The sequence below is a fragment of the Patiria miniata genome, unplaced genomic scaffold (genome assembly GCF_015706575.1).
Source record: "Patiria miniata isolate m_02_andy unplaced genomic scaffold, ASM1570657v1 HiC_scaffold_20, whole genome shotgun sequence".
NCBI classification, from domain to species: Eukaryota; Metazoa; Echinodermata; class Asteroidea; order Valvatida; family Asterinidae; genus Patiria; species Patiria miniata.
The window spans coordinates 39,958,638-39,977,863 of record NW_024037059.1 but is presented as its reverse complement, the minus strand read 5'-3'; the positions used below and the strand labels follow the sequence as shown (position 1 = coordinate 39,977,863).

Sequence of the window (19,226 nt, the reverse complement as noted above, 5' to 3'; positions counted from 1 at the left end):
CAACAAAATTGTCCTCAACAGACTGACAACTTTTCAGAGATGGTGGCAGGCATCGCTGACCTCTTCACGGAAGATGAGTCCAAATACCCCCTCTTCAGAAGTGAGTTCTAAGACGTAAATGAATGAAATTAACTTTACCCAATGAATCCTTGGTAGTTTGGGGCAGTACAGGGAGTAACAGGCAGGGTAGTTTGGGGCAGTACAGGGAGTAACAGGCAAGGTGGTTTAGAGAAGTACAGGGAGTCACAGGCAGGGTTGTTTGGGGCAGTACAGGGAGTAGCAGGCAGGGTGGTTAGCGGCAGTACAGGGAGTAACAAGCAGGGCAGTACAGGGAGTAACACGCAGGGTGGTTTGGGGCAGTACAGGGAGTAACAGGCAGGGTGGTTTTGGGCGGTACAGGGAGTAACAGGCAGGGTAGTTTGGGGCAGTACAGGGAGTAACAGGCAGGGTGGTTTGGGGTAGTGCAAGGAGCAACAGATAGGGCAGTTTGGGGCAGTACAGGGAGTAACAGGCAGTGTAGTTTGGGGCAGTACAGGGAGTAACAGGCAGGGTGGTTTGGGGCAGTACAGGGAGTACCAGGCAGGATAGTTTGGGGCAGTACAGGGAGTCACAGGCAGGGTAGTTTGGGGCAGTACAGGGAGTCACAGGCAGGCTTGTTTGGGGCAGTACAGGGAGTAACAGGCAGGGTAGTTTGGGGCAGTACAGGGAGTACCAGGCAGTGTGGTTTGGGGAGGTACAGGGAGTAACAGGCAGGGCAGTTTGGGGCAGTACAGGGAGTAACACGCAGGGCGGTTTGGGGCAGTACAGGGAGTAACAGGCAGGGTGGTTTTGGGCGGTACAGGGAGTAACAGGCAGGGTAGTTTGGGGCAGTACAGGGAGTAACAGGCAGGGTGGTTTGGGGTAGTGCAAGGAGCAACAGATAGGGCAGTTTGGGGCAGTACAGGGAGTAACAGGCAGTGTATTTTGGGGCAGTACAGGGAGTAACAGGCAGGGTGGTTTGGGGCAGTACAGGGAGTACCAGGCAGGATAGTTTGGGGCAGTACAGGGAGTCACAGGCAGGGTAGTTTGGGGCAGTACAGGGAGTCACAGGCAGGGTTGTTTGGGGCAGTACATGGAGTAACTGGCAGGGTAGTTTGGGGCAGTACAGGGAGTACCAGGCAGTGTGGTTTGGGGAGGTACAGGGAGTAACAGGCAGGGCAGTTTGGGGCAGTACAGGGAGTAACAGGCAGGGTAGTTTGGGGCAGTACAGGGAGTAACAGGCAAGGTGGCTTGGGGCAGTACAGGGAGTAACAGGCAGGCTGGTTTGGGGCAGTAAAGAGAGTAGCAGGCAGGGTGGTTTGGGGCAGTACAGGGAAATACAGGCAGGGCAACTCTGGACAGTACAGAGAGTAACAGGCAGGGTGGTTTTGGGGCAGTACAAGGACTAAAGGGTGAACATGCTTGTCCCAACTTGAGAACACTCTTGATCCTAATCTTGCTACCATCTCCTCTCAGATTTCTACACGTTTGCTCGTCCTCATCACAAGAAGCAGTTCCACTCTCTCTGCCTAAGTCTCACCGGCCAAGGATGCGGCTACAAACCAGAGCACAGCATCCCCCAAAAGAAGATGGAGAAACAAAAACCTACCAACCTGATCTCATCAAGTAAGAGTAAATCCTGACATTTGGTTTTATGATGGTTGCTAATAACATCAAACCACAGATTTCAAGGTATTTTGTCAAAAGTATTGTCAAGTTTTTGCAATTTTTTGGAGGTCAGCAGACAATATTCACGCACTCGAATGAAAACTTTAGTATAATGGCAAATATTCGGAAATATCTCTAATTTTAATTTGCTTATTTTGTTTAATTTGTCTGACAAATTCACTTGTTTTGCTTTCCAGCAGATAAAAGCAAATCCAGTCTACCAGAGAAAACTTTTCAGCAGAATGGGCCAATCTCTTGCCAAGGCATGACCACCGGAAAAGCCGGTAACCCTACAAAGAGACACAAGCCTGATAGCCTCGACCTCGACAAAACTTCAGCCGAAAAAGACAGAGCTGAATCTCACCATTCTGAGCTCCAGACAGAAACTATGCCAAGGAAGGGTTTACTTAGAGATGGTTCCCTTTCAGGAGCACATAGTTTCCAGCTTCATCCAAAACGTGGAGTCACGGCAGAATCCTCAGTTGACCCAGACAAGCCAGCTGCAAAGGGTCCAGTTCAGAGCCTGGTCAAATCTGCTATTTTGTCCAAGAAAGACTCAAGAAGTATTCAAATGGATGCTGAACGGAGCAGTGCCTCACAGCTTGAAGCAGACAAGAGCACTGTCAACTCAGATGATGTCCTGGAGAATGTTGGCCCCGCTGTCGATGGAGAGTCGGTGAGAACTGGTGCGCTGGTGTGTACCTTCAAGAAACCACTTGAAAACAAACCGATGTCTTCACGTCAAGAGGAAAGGTCAAGCAAAACAAGGTGTCAAGAAGAAAAATCATGTGACGGTCGAGCAAAGGAGGAGATGCTTGGAGATGATAAGAGTGTAACCAAGAGCTCTGACAGAGCACCCTCTAAAGCTGTTAGCATCTCTGAGAGAAGACCTTGTCCAGAAGAATACTCAGGGGAAAAGGGACTTGGCAGCCAGGTTAGGAAGAGGAGTGACAGTTTGGATTCCCGCAAGAGCTCCAACAGAGATTGTGAAGTCACAAGCTCACAGTCTCAGGCCGCTGCCGCATTCAATCCTCACTCATCTACTAGCAATCCCACTGCTGCCACCATAAAGCTGTCTTCCCAGACCTTGGATGGTCCTGAGCAACCCCAACCAGTAACACATACAGATTCATCAAGAAGCAAACCAGAACAAACACTACACAAGGATGATCCTTGTTATTCTGAAGAGCCAAAGGATGAATTTAGAGACTCTCTAGGAGACGAAGAGGAACCCATGTCCTTAGAATCTAGCATGGATGAAGACGTCATCCTTAATGCGAGTGAGGAGCTCTTCGATGATACTTTTAATACATCTGACCCTGTGACAGGAAAAACGGATGTTCTTCTTGGGAATGAAACAGCCAGTAGGACAAATTTAGGAACGGATGCTAACCCTTCGCTTGGAGAAAAAGAATCAGTTAAGATATGCAATCAGCCAGGGCATGATCAACCTGTCACACAAGGACCCAACAGGTTGAGAATTCAGAAGATGGTTGATCACGTGAAAAGGAGCATCAGTAATGTTGGCAGTCCGAAAAAACAGATGCACAGTGTGAAAACTGATACTTGTTTCTCGTCTCCAGTGAAGGATGCAAGGATTAAGTCATCGTCGAATGAGCAGGCAGAATCAACTGAAACACATCTTGAGAAACAGAGCAGGGAAATTGAACCAGAAGCAAACCGGACCATAACTGGGAAAGAAACAGCTTCCAAGACCTGTGTTCATGTGGAGAAGCATCATTCACAAGAAATAGTTTCACAGATTTCAGAAAAGTTGATAAACAGTCATAAAATAGGCGACATGACTGAGCAATCTTTAACAAAAGAAAATGAAAATCGTACCCTACATAGAAAGAAAATAAAATCCTGCAGTAGTTCCAAGACGAAATTGAGCGGGTCACAGGACGACTTCAAGTCACCATCCAGGACCAAGTCAAGCAAAAAGATCAATTCCCAGAGAAGTCCTTCAAAGCTGAGCAGGAAAAGACAAGCTGAGAACTGTCCAGAAATCACTCACAAGAAAAAGCTTAAAGAAGATGAAACAAAATCAAAGAAACTAATTTCAGAGCACTTTGATGAGGAACACTCGGATCCTAAGGAGGGAGAAGAAAGTATCCAAGAAGATGTAGATTGCAAAAAGCTGAGAACCCCTCACAAGAAATTAAAGAAGCTGTCAAAATTAAACTCGGAGTGCAAAAGTACCACCTCTTCTCCAAGTCAGTCGGTGGATTTCCAGCGGCAAGCAGGGACACCAAAATCAAAGAAAGAAAAGCTCAACAAAAAGAAGAGCAGTAAGTTGGTTGATTCTTCGGACAGTAAGCACACTCCAGCGACATCGACGAAGGTCCAGAAAGGACCCAATGGCTCCCAAAGCAGAACATCTCGTTACGACAGTGATGCAGAGAGCAAGGAGAAATCTCTAGAGAAGCGTCCAGCAGAGGTCGAAGACAACAGCAAAGTGGTGTCCAAAGAGTCTTTCCTGGGGGAATCAGCGAGCTCAAGTCACTCCAAGAGAACTGGTGTGTGTTTTAATTTGATCTGTGTCCACCCCAGAATTTTTTTATCGAACATTTTTGACTTTTTGGGTCTCAAATCTCCCACCTGTTGTGAGACTTCTGCTTTACTTGCCATAAACAACCAGAGCACGGATTCTGTTTCTTTCAGTGCACCCGATGGTTTGTTACAGTTTGCTTCAAAGACAAGTTTTTAGGCACATATATTGCAACCACAATATAAAAAAGTAGTCTATGGTAAAGAAAAGTCTCAATTTAAGGAAATTTACTTTTTCTGTTTTTAAAGCTATAGTCCATCATTTTTAAATTGTGCATTTTGTTCGTTTGAAGCAACAACAGAGTTCAAAATCTAATAAAGGATACTGAGCAACTAACCTGATGAAGTTTCAGCTAGGCTTCAGCTGTACATTCCGAGAAAAACAACATTCTAAGATCTCAATTTCAAATCAAAAGTTACTGAATCATGTTTTGAATTGAAGCTATACGCGACGTCGCGCACTGATCCGACGAATTATAACAACCGCGCGCGCGTGTGCGTCGTTCCAACACTTGCGCGCGCTGCGCTGAATAACAAAACGAACAACTAATTTAAATTTTCCTACGGTTCTTCTTAAGAATCACCGTTGGAAATGCCTTCTTTTGTTGATTACTACAAAATGACAGCTTCCCAGAAAGAATAATTTCACAGGGAGTTTAGTTCCCTTACTATCTTTCAACCAAGTTTGTTTTTCAACAATAATTACGCCAGTTACTTTTCGGATGGCTGCAAATGATGGACTATAGCTTTAAGAAATACAGTCAAACACCTTTCTAACAAGGTCCCTGTGACTGTACAAATTACCTTATTGTAACAGGTACCTTGTATTATCAGTAATGGAAAACAAAGAAAAACAAAGACTTGGGGCCTAACATTTTCCTTATTATAAGCAGGATGTTGTATTATACACGCTCTTCTTATCAGGGTTCGACTGTATGCTTAATACTTATTAAGAGATATACCTCCACTCAAAAATAAACGTTTGAAGCTGTAATTTTTTTTTTGATAAACAGGAGACTGTGCTTTATGCAAGAAGACTGCCTGGCCAGCCTACCGAGGTCCCTGCGGTCATGTATCCTGTCAGACATGCTGGCAGGCATACATCAGGGTAAGAAATGGATCCTTTTAGGGGAAATTAAAGAGGCGGTAACTGGAGGTTTACTTTGGGGTTCTGTGAGGTTTTTATTGTGTGCCTCGGGCTTCAACTTCAAGTTAACCAACCGCTGGTTTAATTTGTTCGTTTAACTTGCCAGCGACCTCCCTGATCAAGATATTGAAAATATTGGACAGTCAATTTTCAGTCAGTGTTCGCTATTCAGCTAACAGTTCATCATGACAGAATCAAAAGACGAAAGAAGCGATGTGTGGGTTGGTTTATTTTTTTTTTTTAACCTAACCTTGCCAACTCCATCAAAATCCATCCCCCAATTTGGGGGATTTTGGCAGATAAGCCATGTGTACCAATCCATCAAAATCCATCAGCACCGGTGGTGGATTTCAATGGATTTGCTCCTGAAGCATTATGTGAAGCCGAGTGAGTGATGGATCGTGACGGACTTGGTCTTCAAGTTAGTAAAACTAAGTAGGGAGTTGGGGTTTTTAAGGATTTATTTACCTGTAGTTAGTGAGACCAGGACTGGATTATTTCTGATATTTTCCTATTTTTTTTTCTGCAGGAGTTTCATGAATGTCCCGCTTGTGGTTCACATACCGAGGAAAAACATCTCGTAGCAGTTTGATGGAGGAGAAAAGACAATAATACGTGCAGTTGAAGCCTTTTAGGTAAGCGTGGAGAACTTATCAAAGATACTTAAAACGGCAATTTATTCAGGCGTATTTAAGTTAAACCCGGTGAGAAAGATGTGAAGGTTTTTGGTCAGGATCACATAATAATTTTATTGGTTATAGTCACTGTAAACGTGCGATGATATTTTTGTCAATTTCTCATTCCTTGATTTGTTATTGATACTGGTAACAAAAACTGTTACCCAATTTTCCAAACTCTGCCAAAAATTGACGTACATTGGTGTATCATTAGTGGGCTTAAGGTTTAAATGGCAAGACTTTTTTTTTTTGAAGAATTAATGAAATAATTTGATATTTATTCACACAAAATACATTATATCAAAGGTTGGGAGAATGCGTAACAGCTGTTTAATCAAAATTGTCGCAATTTTTGTTTTCATTTCATGGATTTATCATGCATTTAAAACAACCATTATCTTGTGTACACAAATAATTCCATGGAGTTCTCTTTTAATGAGTTGATAAGGTGTTTTTTTTTCTTCTGAAGCGTACCGGTATTAAATTAGAATAATGTTATCATGTTTACGTGTAAATTCCAAAGTTATAAATTATGAATTCAAAATTCATTTTATGCAGGTAATATTTGTAAATTTTGTGCTATGGTTTGGAAAGAATTTGAAAGCCTTATTATGTAACTCGAATGAAGCTACATTGTTTAGTTATAAATATGCAAAATATTTTATTTTGGTGCCGACAAAAAAATTGTTAACAGTACTTGTAAACATGTATTATGCATTAAGCAAGGTAATGACCATTTAAGCTGAACAAATGCTCGAACGGGCATTCATGGAAAAGGTACGGAAAGTCATGGAATTTCTCCTATATGACTGCAAGACAAAATTCAGGATTTGTAATATCCCGGTGGTTAATCTTTTGGCAGATAATCCCCTGGATAATTTTTCCCCGGATGGTAATCCATAGACTTGTAATCCAAAAGCTGATTGTCAACAAGCTTGATAGTCAACAGGCTGATGGTCCACAGGTTTGTTGTAAAAGGGTTATTAATATGAATGAGGGTAAACTCTGGCCAGATAATCCTTTCTAGGAGGTGGTAATCCGTCCCCAGCTGGCAATCCGCAGGCTGACAATTTTACATGCTGATAATTTATATGCTTGCAATCTTCAGGATATTAACCTCAATCTGTTTTACGGCTGATAATCCCTTAGAACAAGTTTTCTTCAGGCTGGTCAAAGGCAGTAATCCCTCAGGTGTGTTGTAGAAGGGCTGTTAATCCATGGTTGTTAAACTCTGGACAGATAATCCTAGGCTGATAATCCCCACATGAGGCTCGCAGTTTGCAGGCTGGCAATTTACAGGCTTTCAGTCTTCATCTCAATCTCCAGTTCGTTCATCTCTTGGGAGATAAACCATTCCCAAGGATGCTAATCCACAGGATAAACCATTCCCAAGCATGCTAATCCACAGGATAAACCATTCCCAAGGATGCTAATCCACAGGCTTGGTAATCCAATGTTCTTAATCAGGTTCTTAATCTCTGGGTTGATAATCTCCATGCTGCTAGTTCTCAGGCCAAAAGTCCCAAGGCTCAATAACCATGCAGCTGGTTAATCTCTTGGATTATCCCAAAGCTAATCCACAGGCTGCTAATCCACTGGCTTGTCGTATCAGGGATCTTAATCCAAACGTTGTTAAACTCTGGCCTGGTAATCCATAGGCTGACTACCTCCAGGCTGATGATCCGCAGTCTGGTAATCCCCAAGCAGATAAATCCCAGGATTACCAGCACTGGAATCCGTACAGCTCGAGTCCAGGGAGACGATCTCATCGAGAGCAGCGTCAGTCGACGAGGCCCGACGGCTGGGCTCGCTGGCTAGGCTAGGGGTAGCCGCTGTGACTTGTATCATAGGAGCATGGGGTTGGGTGAGCCCCAGCCATGCATTTGTGCCGTAGCCATGTCCTGCAGTCATGGTACATGAAGTGATGAGCGTTGCTGGATCAAGAAGAGAGGAGGGAAAAGGGCAAAGCTTATTAAAGTACGCAAAATTCTATTCAATTGCTCAGAATGGCTATTCACTGGAAGTCTTAATGCATCTCATCTGTCTACCCAATGGGCTAGATGTAGCTCATTCATTGACGCTACCAGAAGAGTAACAAGTGACGGGGAGTCAGTCGGTCAGGGAGTCAGTCAGTCAGTGGGATAGGTACGAAGAGGACTCTACGCTGGCTCTCCGGTACCAGCACAAAGTTGTGTTAGTGACTGATTTGGGGCGCCTGTGGAAAATAAAAATGGAATGAATTTATAGTCCAGTTCTGTTAATGAGTACACAAGCACGTGTATACGCCATTTTGAAAAATAAAAGGATGCAAGAAATAGCCTACATGTACATTTAGATTAAGTTTAGTCTGTAATTATTTCGTATTCATTGCAAGAAATGTAGAATTTATATTGAGCTGTAAAAGTGTAAACTATTGTATTTATTAAGTTTTGCATTCATTTGGCAGACCTTATCATAGTGTAAATTTAATTATTTTATTGGTACGTGACCGTACGTCAATAAAAATGGTACAAAATATGTACGCCATTGTGACAAGTTCAATTACTATCCGTCTAGGCCAATTTTGTCGTGCTCGGTGCGTGTGGGACACGTCAGCGTCACATAAGGGAATTTGTTATCGCAGGTTCGCGCGCTGTTTAAGTGTTTGTTTTTTTATTGGGGAATCAATGTGTACCATTGAAGGCGAGGTTACTCGCCTAGATTGCATGGTTGTAACTAGAAAGCACTCAGAGAGCGCAAACTCTACTACACAACGGCTACACAATTCCCCACCATATTGTCAGTACACCCAAAAGAAATATTGTTGATGTGCCCTAACGTGGCGCGGCCCCCAACGTGGCGCACTTTGATTTTTCGCTTGTAGCGCCTAGCTAGAGCAAAAGTTTGAACTGAAATTTCCGGTTTTATTTTGAAGTGCAAAGTGAACCCTTTAAAAATGTCCCGAAAAATAAGAGAAAAAAATTCTGACAAATGTCTGGTTGGGTATGTAAGTAGAGATAATAATTATTTATCAGAATTTATCAACTTTACAGGAATTCTTAAATGTCAATTTGGAATTTTCTGAGGTTTATTCAAGTGCGCCACGTTAGGGAACACTCCGCCAATTTGTGCCCAATTTCCGGAAGCTACCGTTTTTGAATTTCGGATTAAATTTCATGAAACCGAAATTGTTCACAGAGGTTAAATAGCAAGCATTAATAAGGTAAATTCAATGGATATGTACTTATACCAAGGACCACCGATACAAAATGTCATGAAAATCCGTCCACAATTTTTGGAGTTATCTTTTTAACTGATGAACCAACCAACCAACAAACAAACTAACGCCGATGAAAACATAACCTCCGTGGCGGAGATGATTAACTGGGTTTGGTGGTTGTAGTGCGTTGGATATGCCCTGACGTCCTATCATTTGTTCCAAAAACTACATTATTAATACAAAAACTGACAATTTTGTGACTTCTTTCCATTTAATGCGATGATAAATCATGAATTACCTGATCAGACTTACTTCCGAGGCTGTTTCGGCGGTTGCCGTAGAGATTAGCGCTAGAAACGCTCCTGACGACAACCTCCCCGCCAGTTGCCGATGACGTGGTCCCTTCGTTGCTATGGCAACGCTTGCAGAAGATAGAGCGCCACCTACGGCAGAGTTGGTTAAACTTCTTGCGGTACTGGGGCTTCATGAGGACGTAGACGAACGGGTCGATCACGTGGTTCAACGTCAGCAGGTAGATGACAATTAATAGGGTGGTCTGAGTGCTGAAGCCGGTGATAGCCTTGACGAGTCGCTGAATCTGGTAAACGTCAAAGGTGCAAAATGGACATGTTCGGACCTTCTTTGCTATATGGTCATTTATTGTCTAAAGTTTGATCAAGATTTGAACATGAAAACTCGTTTACAAAGTCTTTTGGATTTGGGATAGAACAAGAAGAAAGAAGAAAAAAATTGGAAGAAAATATGTGGCTTTCCCGCCATTGATGGCGGAAAAGCCAACAAACAAGAAACATTCATCAATTAAAAATGCCAGTGCTGAGAAAAGCTTAGTCAGTTATTGTTGCGCTCAGTCCACAATTCAGAAATTAAATTGAGATTTTGTCACGCTACTGTCTTGCTTCAGCCTTTGTTTTTCATTAATTCACAATTATTCTCACGAGTCACGTCTCTACCTTCCAATTAAAACGGGCCGCCTGCGTCTTTCTCTATACCGGTACCGTGAACTAATCACAATTCATTCGGCAGTGATCAACGGCTAAATGGTCTACCGCCAAAAGAAAAGTACACCTTCCCTAGACACCAATCAATCTTGGCTTTCAGTTTTCAAGGAATTCGTTAAAAGGGATCGTGTGGGCTTCTTCACCCGACACATTGTTGATACAGGCCAAGTAGCACATTGGATCCATGGGTAACTACGCTTCTATTTGCTGCGTTTGTTGGAGATTGCTGTTTGGTAACGCCACCATCCATCACTCGTTTTTTCACAAGTCATCGTAATGTTTCAATAATTAATCCCCGAACATACTCGGCGTCGCGTCAGTGCAAAAACGTCGTAAAAGCTCAGTTTTTAGTCGTTTTTTATTAGATTAACGCATAAATACGTTTTGTGTCGGCTCATTCTTTGTTTTGTTTCCATTAAATAAAAAGATAAAGTAACCTCAAGAAAATCATTTATTCAGGAAGTCATGTTCAGTATGTTGAATATTTTGTTATCCCGCGTGATGTAACGACCTCATTAATGAAATCAACATATACAACGTTTTTGCTTGAGACGACGCGCTGTGTATAATTTTGTCAAACTGTCGTAACTTGTCGAGATACGATGTTTTTGCATGAACACACAATAAGGTCCCGTTACTTCACGAAGAGCTTAAATCGGCTTTTTATTCTGGCCCAATTTTAACAGAAAATTGAATGTTTTCAGCCTTTAACTCTTTCCAGGCATCAGACGGCTGTTAGATTTTGAGCCAAAAATGAACGTGGCAGATTTAAGGTGGTTTGTTTTTAATACGGATACTTTTTTATTTCATAGCTAAGCAAGAAACAGTAGTATACTTTTTTGCCGATGATAATGTTGACGTGACTGTGTGTGGCCGGCGAATTTTGGAAAGTTGCACGGATGACCTATTTTTCCCTCGACGTTAATTGCGAAGCCTCATGCAGTTCCAAGAAGGAAACATAGTCGATTTACAAGTTCATCGAAAATAGTTCACTTCTTGGTACCGAGGAAGCTTAAAAGGAGTGGTAAACCATCCACTGTACATGTACTGCCACATTGCAACTTTGCCAGCGGAACTGAACTTCAATGCCGACCGGGAACACCCAGGACGCAACCAGGTTAATTGGTGGGGCTCGAGAATTTCAAGGAATGCCGGTTATTTGTGGTGATTGCGGATTTTCCGATGAATTGGTGCACCATCCTGCTCAAAAAAAAACCGTTAAAAAATAACGGTTAACGACTTTTTGTTCTTGTATCATTATGTCTGAGCCCAATCATTCCCATAATTTTGAGAAATATCTCTACTGAATCTTTCACAAAAACATGTTGCTCTTTGGTTTTGTCATAGGCGGATTTGAACCGGCAAGATGTCAGACCAAGGCCCAACTGTTTGATTTTATTTTGTTTTTCGACCGATCGATCTTATTTCAAAGCCCCCAAAAATATGAGAACCTTAGAAATAAAAAGGGACGCCCTTATGCGAAAACCATCAGATTCAAAACCCAGCTATTCAGTGATCACGTGGTTACTGCTAATTATTCATTGTAACCTTTGACACTTCACCCGAGAAACATCACCTGTGACGTCAAGTAGTTGCCGGTAGGCAGACCATCCACCCTAGCATCTGTCTTACGTATTTCCCAACATCGACAGTGCGATGTTGATTTTTAAACCCATTCATAAAAAAATGATTGAGAATAGAGCATTTTGCTTTTTTTGCGGGTAAAATCAGGGTCACGTGATCACAAAATGTTTTTTTGTAATGCGTGATGCGTCTTTGTTTGTTTGGGGTTTTTTGCCATGACCTTTTTTTTCCAGTGCCATGACCATGTTTTAGAATGTTCCGTGAAATTGAATAATTGCGCCTAATCTGCCACACGGCAAGGTGACAGGGGAAGCGCTAGGTACCGTTGCATAATTGACAAACATTTTGTGGCTCAATACATGAGTTCTTTTCAAGTGCATGCGTTGTTTCCTTCGCGAAATGTCAAAAGGAACTTTCTCACCCAGCTCACCCCAAAAAAATCCCAGTTCGTGCTTCCAGCATTGAATTTGTCCGCTGTCACGTGATCTTGCAGCTATATACGTAAACCCGGTCACGCTATTGGGCCAGCTGTAACATTTGGCCCATATATCAATGTGTTGTTGGTATGTCTCTTTCGAATGTAGATCCATGTTCAAAATAGATAGACATGACTAATAGAAACCAACCTATACAAACGTGTAGGTGGACAACACAACGACAATATGCACTTTGCAATCGCCATGACAAAGTGGGGAGGACATTTTTCGATCCCCCTGCTAGGGAAATAATTTATATACTTGCCCCGTCCCTTCGGGCCTCCGCGCCCAAAATAGGAATAATTTTTAAATTGTCCATTTATCTTAACAACAGACGGCGCAACTGACATTGTTTGCAAGGAAGCACATGTCGTAGTAAAAAAAAACGGCAAAAAGGGGATCCTGAAAAAAGTGATTTGATCACAGTTGCTGCATGTCTTTGTCCGAACATTTTGATCCAGTTAATGCGGACAACTGCGGGTTCCTAATGGCGCGCGCGTGGAAGCTCCTTGAACCGCCACAAAATCGAACTACATTGTTGTATTGATATTCAGGCACTTGGCGCACAGAAACACGGAAACATGCTCGCCCTTGGATTGCATAGCTTTTGACATAATGTGATGGATGCGTCGGTGTCTTATAATGTTTCTTGTTTTAGAGTAACAAGACTATAGTGTAGCAGTTAAAGGGCCAATGTAATGTAATTTATTTTAATGAAATCCTTGAAAATGCACCTTTTTGTGTCCCATTTAACCTTATTGTCAATTTTCATGTTGCCATTTGAAGGGCATTTTGGTACCTTATTGGTTTTTATGCCAATGAAAACGTGTGTACTCATGAGCAAAAGTGTGATGTCATTTCAGGTAGAAACCTTAATGTTACAGCTATTTCTGCATCAATGTTTACCACAATTTTGGATATTTTGCTGTCATAAATTTTCTTTTCTTTTTTGATTCGTTGTTGTTTTAGTACATGACATAGGCCAGTGAGCAAAGTTTTCTCGCAAATATTTTCAATGAGCAACTTTTTGATTCACAATTTGTACAGAAAACCCCCTAAACTGAACAGTGTCTTCCTGAAATGACATCACAGCAACAGCGCCCTCATTTGTCAGGAAAAACATGGACAATGTTTACTGTTTAAACTTAAAGAAGTGCACTTTAAAAACAAAATACGACATGGGGATGTGAAGTAGTTTAATACATTTAGGTGTAGAAAGTTGCACAAAATAATGTTCCTTAGTAAAATTCATGTAATGGTCCCTTTAAGAAATCGATGTAGAACCTTGTGCTTATAGTCCAATCCCGGCACGCTGCGCAAAAATATCACGAAGGCCCCCTTCAATGGCGAAAGCATTGTGTTAGCTATTGTTCAAATAAAACGTCACAGGGCAGTTGCTTTGTACATTAGCGTGCACAATGGTTTCTCCGTTGGCCTCGTACAGTGTACATTAATCACGCGCCCGGAGCTGTCTGTATTAAAACGCATCTTTCGTTATTGAGGCCATTTGGGCAGGGGAGAAACGATTTCAAAACTGCGTGGCGGAGAGTTTGAGAAGAAGAAAAAAAGAAATCCAACATTTCAGTCTACATGATTATGATAAGATCAAATATTCACGACTCCAGCGTGAAATGTCAACATTGTTTCGCTCTCAAGATCCGGCCTGAAGATCTCAAGAAAAAAAGCGGCAATGTATTTCATGATTTGTCTTAATGTTTTCACTGCAAACAGTACAGCGCAATAGTAAGTTAATTAAACGCGTCTCATGTATGCTGTTTGCACGTGTGATGTACATTGCGACCTCCTTCAAAATACCTTCATCAAAATGTCGCTCCGCATCGATTTTGTGTGTGTCTGAAATGGCATTGTCTGAACTTTGAAATTTGTACAAGGAAACAACAGATCAATGTCTCTACATGAAGGGAAGGCATACGCCGAATATTGTGCGATGTATTATAAATGTTTCGCGAGGAAATTTTGTATCTCGAGAATGCACCATGCAAAAAACCACCGACGCCAATTGGTCTGGTGCACGTGGGTCCAATCCGCAGCGTTTACTCGTGTTGGATGCAGGGTTCCATGCGTTCCATTTCTCCGATGTTCTCGCCAATGGGTTCATATTCATTTAACATGGGCAATTACGCTACTATCTATACGTACGTAAACCCGAGAAATCTGAATTGGCAAGAAATTTCGAAGCCTCGATGAAATTGGTCTTGTGCTCGCAGCTCGCAGGCCAGGCAAGCGGTTTTGTTTTTCAGTGGCCTGGGAGTACGGAAGAAAAGTGATCTTTAGACGAACACTGATTCTTCGCTGGCGGTGCTCCAACACCACTTTAATTTAGAAATGTTCAGGGCGATCACGTTGGCCATGCAAATAGATTACATGTCACGATTTGAATGACATGCTGTGTTATACATGAATTCTTGATACTCGTCACAGTGCAAATCTAGTTTGTTTTTTTCCAAGCCTTGACCTAATAAAATGAGTACCGAAGTGTGACGTCAGTTAGAACCAGAAAGTGTAGCGCAAACGAATGGAGCGCGCGCGCGTGTTGGTTCACAGGCTGAATATAGGGCGCTAATGTCTTTCACACACATTTTGTGCGCGTGACGTATTCACTTCGGTACTCCATATATAATATGAGCCGACATCAAGTGTAATTGCTTGCCATTTAAAAAAAACCGGATCATGAGACAAGCTTGTATACAGACTGTGAATTAAACAAAACCTTGCCCTTCCTGAGATAAATAATTCAGAGTCGGTCTAAATTGACAGGACTGGGCTGACATTTCGCCATCATCCTGATGCAGGATGACGGAGTATCTCGATCCTGTCAAGATAACACAATCTTATCAGAGAAGCAATTGAAACCAATCCGTTCAATTTATTTTAACACGACAGAAATCTTCATCAGTTTTACGCATCACGGCAGCCACTGCCGTGCTCTGAATTGGTATGGTGCCGTTTACGCCGTGGGTCAGCAATGATATCAATGGCTATAGATGTTTGACGTCTTTTCAAGCTTAACTATTCTAACAAGATTTTTTATTTTGATAGCCAAAAGGTGTGGTTTGACAGGACAGACAAACCGATTTTAAAGTTTGTGCACTGGAAAGTAAACTAGCAGATGTTATATGCAAATTCGAGTCTTGTTTGTTCATGTACACGGGAGAAATTAATATGTACCCCGCCAGAGAGTATATATGCACAACTTGCATAAGAAGTAAGTCTGTATAGTTTTCGGAATCAAAAACAATCGAGTGTTCTTTTGATATGAAAAAGTTTGTGCACTGGAAAGTAAACTAGCAGATGTTATATAGCAAATTCGAGTCTTGTTTGTTCATGTACACGGGAGAGATTAATATGTACCCCGCCAGAGAGTATATATGCACAACTTGCATAAGAAGTAAGTCTGTATAGTTTTCGGAATCAAAAACAATCGAGTGTTCTTTTGATATGAAAAAGTTTGTGCACTGGAAAGTAAACTAGCAGATGTTATATGCAAATTCGAGTCTTGTTTGTTCATGTACACGGGAGAGATTAATATGTACCCCGCCAAAGAGTATATAGGCACAACTTGCATAAGAAGTTAGTCTATATAGTTTTCGGAATCAAAAACAATCGAGTGAGTGGGCTTGGATACAAAAAAAATTACATCGTGTTTGATCGATGCAGCTGGCTCGCCAATTTACAGGTCTCACGGGAAACCTGGACCAAATAATTAGATCCGGTCAGATACGTACGCGACGATTGCCTTGACATTCATACTGGTCTTCAGAAAGATGCGAGTAGCGCTAGCTGCGCGCGGCTTTAAGTGTTGATCCCAAACAGTGTTTGCGCCAAACTGAGATGGCTATAAAAAGGGTTTCTTAATTTAGCTCCGGGGATGCTGTAAGACGATACGGGATGCAATATCTCGCCACAAAGTCCCTGGTTTTATGAGCTAATGGAATAAGAGGATGGATGAGGGTCGCGTGTGGAGATTGGACCGTTGCTGATTTGGTATTTTATTTTTGGCGGGAAGGCGAGTTCGCGCGGGAAAGGTAAACTCGCCAGGCAAGACCGAAGTGCGTACGTGCGTTAATCCCGAGTGCACCTCCTGTGAAATTGGCCTGGACATTTCTTTCTTTTTCCTCCGAAGAAACGAGGGAAATCAGCTTATTGTTTGATATATAGTGTTGACACGGATGAGACCCGTGTTTGTATCGGGGCCACGATGTTTGTTGTATGCGCCCCATAGCAGCAGTCGTGTTTTGTACAAACGGTGATATTGGTATAATTTTGTTTGCGCCGGCGTTATATTAGAAAATACACTTACCCGTAACTGTAAACGAAAAACAACCATTAAGAATTTTTACACAGTGCCTTTCAGATAAATGTGCTTTGTAACACGTAGTGTATACAGTTGTGATTATTGCAAGTGATTTATCGTGTCCGGGGACGGGGCTATTAATCGCCCGCCACTATTCGAAGGTTTTTCGCAACCGACGCCTAAAATGGACAATGTTGGCGTTGATGAGTGCCTATGCATCACGACCGCACTTAGACGATGAGTCCGCTTTTTGCGCGCTTCTCAATAACACTCCAGTCACCCTGGGGAGCACTCCACGGATATGATACCTCGCATATACTCGGGATTGTTCAGTTACTTGTATATATATGATCTTCCTAATTGAAAATGACGTGGTTAATCTAGAGTGGGTTTCAAGTAAGCGTTAGGAATTGAATTTTATATCTGCGTTTTACTCGCACTCGGCTTAGCCATGTCTCCGATATATGAAATAAAATTCTACATTAGTTTAATTACTTACTTTATTGATTGATAACTGCATGCTCTGAAATTAGTGGAATAGCACAGAACGAGGATATTGAATTAAGCGGTCTGCGCTTAATAATATTACCCAACATGAAATTAGCCTTGGAAATTTAACGAATGAGACTTTTTTAAATCAAACTGATCCAAAGCAGTTATGTTACTGTACTATATTTATATTTTGAAAGGCGCCATGAATCTTTTCTTGTTAGCCCTATATACACCAAACCCTGAAAGAGATTCGACAAAGCATTCGCTGGCTCTTCGGATCGGATTTAGAACTTGCAACTTGCTGGGAAACACCATTGCTTTTTTAACTTTCATGCCGGTTTCAAAAAATAATAATTTCAAGTAGAAAAGAAACCCCCTCATTAATTTTGTAAAGCAAAAGAGCGCTCTTGATTTAATACACATGTCGTTTTAAGTGACGTTATTTTGCGGTGGTTAAAACGGAAGCTACTATTTTCCCTTTGTTCGGAGTGAGAACAGAAAAGGGCAAATTAAGTGATATTTTTACGAGCTAGCAATAGTTATTTGCTTTACTTAAAACTCATCCCAACAAATTAAAAAAGAAAACCTCTGCATTGGCATGCGTGGTAGACATTTCCAGTTTAGTGAACATTTGAGTAAATTTAACAGAAATGTTGATATTCTAGTTCTTTGTAGTTAGATAGTTTGATGTTTTCTCCTTAAAAATGACAGATGATAGAACTGATCATGGGTGCAAGCAGCAACACCAAAATGGCAACTACAAAAAAAAAAGATTCAAAGTCTACTTACATAGAACGGCAGCCAGGACAGCGTAAAGACCATGGAGAAGACGAGGATCATGATACCGAACCTCATCTCAGTCCTTCCCGCGTCAGGTTGCTTCGGACACGATGAGGTCCTCTCGCGTGAGGTGCTCAGTGAGCGTGAGGTTCGCGCCTCATCCCCCAAATCCACCGTACTGATGTTGTTCCCGGCTTGGTGGTTGGTTGTTCCGTGCGCTTTCTCTTTGGGGTCTATGCGAGGGATGAGGGTGTTATTCCCGGGGATGGTTCTCGGTGAGGTTCGTGAGGTTCCGCCTCCCCGATTCGCCTCACCCTCCGTGGAGTTTTGCGCTCTTGACATTTCCGAGTCGATGACGACCACAAGTCGCCGCCTCAGCTTCAAGATCTGCCTCAGCACCACCGCGTTGGCGATGTAGGTGATAACCAGCACGCCCAAGCCTAGAGTGAAGAACATGACGTTGAAACTGAAGTCAAAGTCCGTGGCTTCGGCCCTGAGGTCCCCGGGAGCCAGGCAGTGATACTCGCCACCGACGTAAACCTTGTAGGCTCCGAATCCGAAGACGGGCAGCATACTCAAGGCTGCCGACGCCAGAATGGACAGGACCAGCGTGAGGTACGTCCTGGCGCGTGTGGCGTGCGCGTGATAGAAGAACGGCGCGCCGAGGGCCAGGCACCTGTCACAGCTCATCAACATGTTGACCAGTCCGGAGGCCCAGGAGAAAATGAGGTTGCTGGCGAGGTCCAAGTCGCACTGTATCCACGTCTTCTGGTAGATGAACAGACAGCAGCCTCGGACCATGAAGAACATTGCAGCGCTGGTGTCTATAGCAAGCAAGGCTCTCACCAGGATCCCAGGGATAGTCACTTTGTGTTCTCGGTTCTCCTTCGCGCATTTGAACGTAATGAAGACCGCAAGAAAGTTGGCTAGGAGTCCAATACACAGCGTGATGACTATCACGGGGACGAAGATGCTTTGCATTTCCAGCGTCAGGTCAAACTCCATAGGAATGTAAATCTCCGTGGTGCCGGGAAGATCGAGCCCCGGTGTGGTGAGGTTCGAGCCGGTAGATCCCGTGTAATCGCCCATGACGCCCTGCCAACACACTCTTGAGGCTTTGCACTCAATCAGTTGATGAGGTCCACGGTCAGCTTCCAACTTGACCGCATCAGGCACGAGGCACCTATACCGACGATCCTCACCTCCCTACGGTATGTCACACTAGTCGAGTCACGGTCCTCACAACCCGTGGAATGATAGATTGATCCGGACAAAAGCTTTAGCTGTCAGCTGCTGCAACG

At 42.7% G+C, this 19,226-nt stretch overlaps 2 protein-coding genes across 4 annotated transcripts in view; one reads left to right on the top strand and one right to left on the bottom strand.

Annotated features, from left to right (window-relative positions):
• LOC119729159 (regulator of telomere elongation helicase 1-like) overlaps positions 1-8,601 on the top strand; it is a 22,641-nt gene extending 14,040 nt beyond the window's left edge. The window contains exons 29-33 of one of the 2 annotated variants that reach the window (XM_038201687.1): positions 22-100; positions 1,495-1,644; positions 1,887-4,205; positions 5,250-5,344; positions 5,913-8,601. In XM_038201687.1, the coding sequence (XP_038057615.1) occupies positions 22-100; positions 1,495-1,644; positions 1,887-4,205; positions 5,250-5,344; positions 5,913-5,975 (2,706 nt within the window). In that variant the 3' untranslated portion in view covers positions 5,976-8,601. Of the gene's footprint in view, positions 1-21; positions 101-1,494; positions 1,645-1,883; positions 4,206-5,249; positions 5,345-5,912 lie in introns of both variants that reach the window. The other variant, XM_038201686.1, reaches the window with a different exon arrangement.
• On the bottom strand, positions 7,461-19,226 carry LOC119729160 (tyramine receptor Ser-2-like). Of its 2 annotated transcripts, XM_038201688.1 has the most exons (3): positions 17,935-19,226; positions 9,572-9,857; positions 7,461-7,994 (listed from the first exon to the last, which is right to left on the bottom strand). In XM_038201688.1, the coding sequence occupies exons 1-3, from the start codon at positions 19,012-19,014 to the stop codon at positions 7,693-7,695; spliced, it is 1,668 nt and encodes a 555-aa protein (XP_038057616.1). In that variant the 5' UTR covers positions 19,015-19,226; the 3' UTR covers positions 7,461-7,692. The 2 variants fall into 2 exon arrangements, 1 of the variants encoding a protein (XP_038057616.1); XR_005271193.1 differs by lacking the exon at positions 17,935-19,226 and having other exon boundaries at positions 7,931-7,994; positions 9,558-9,646.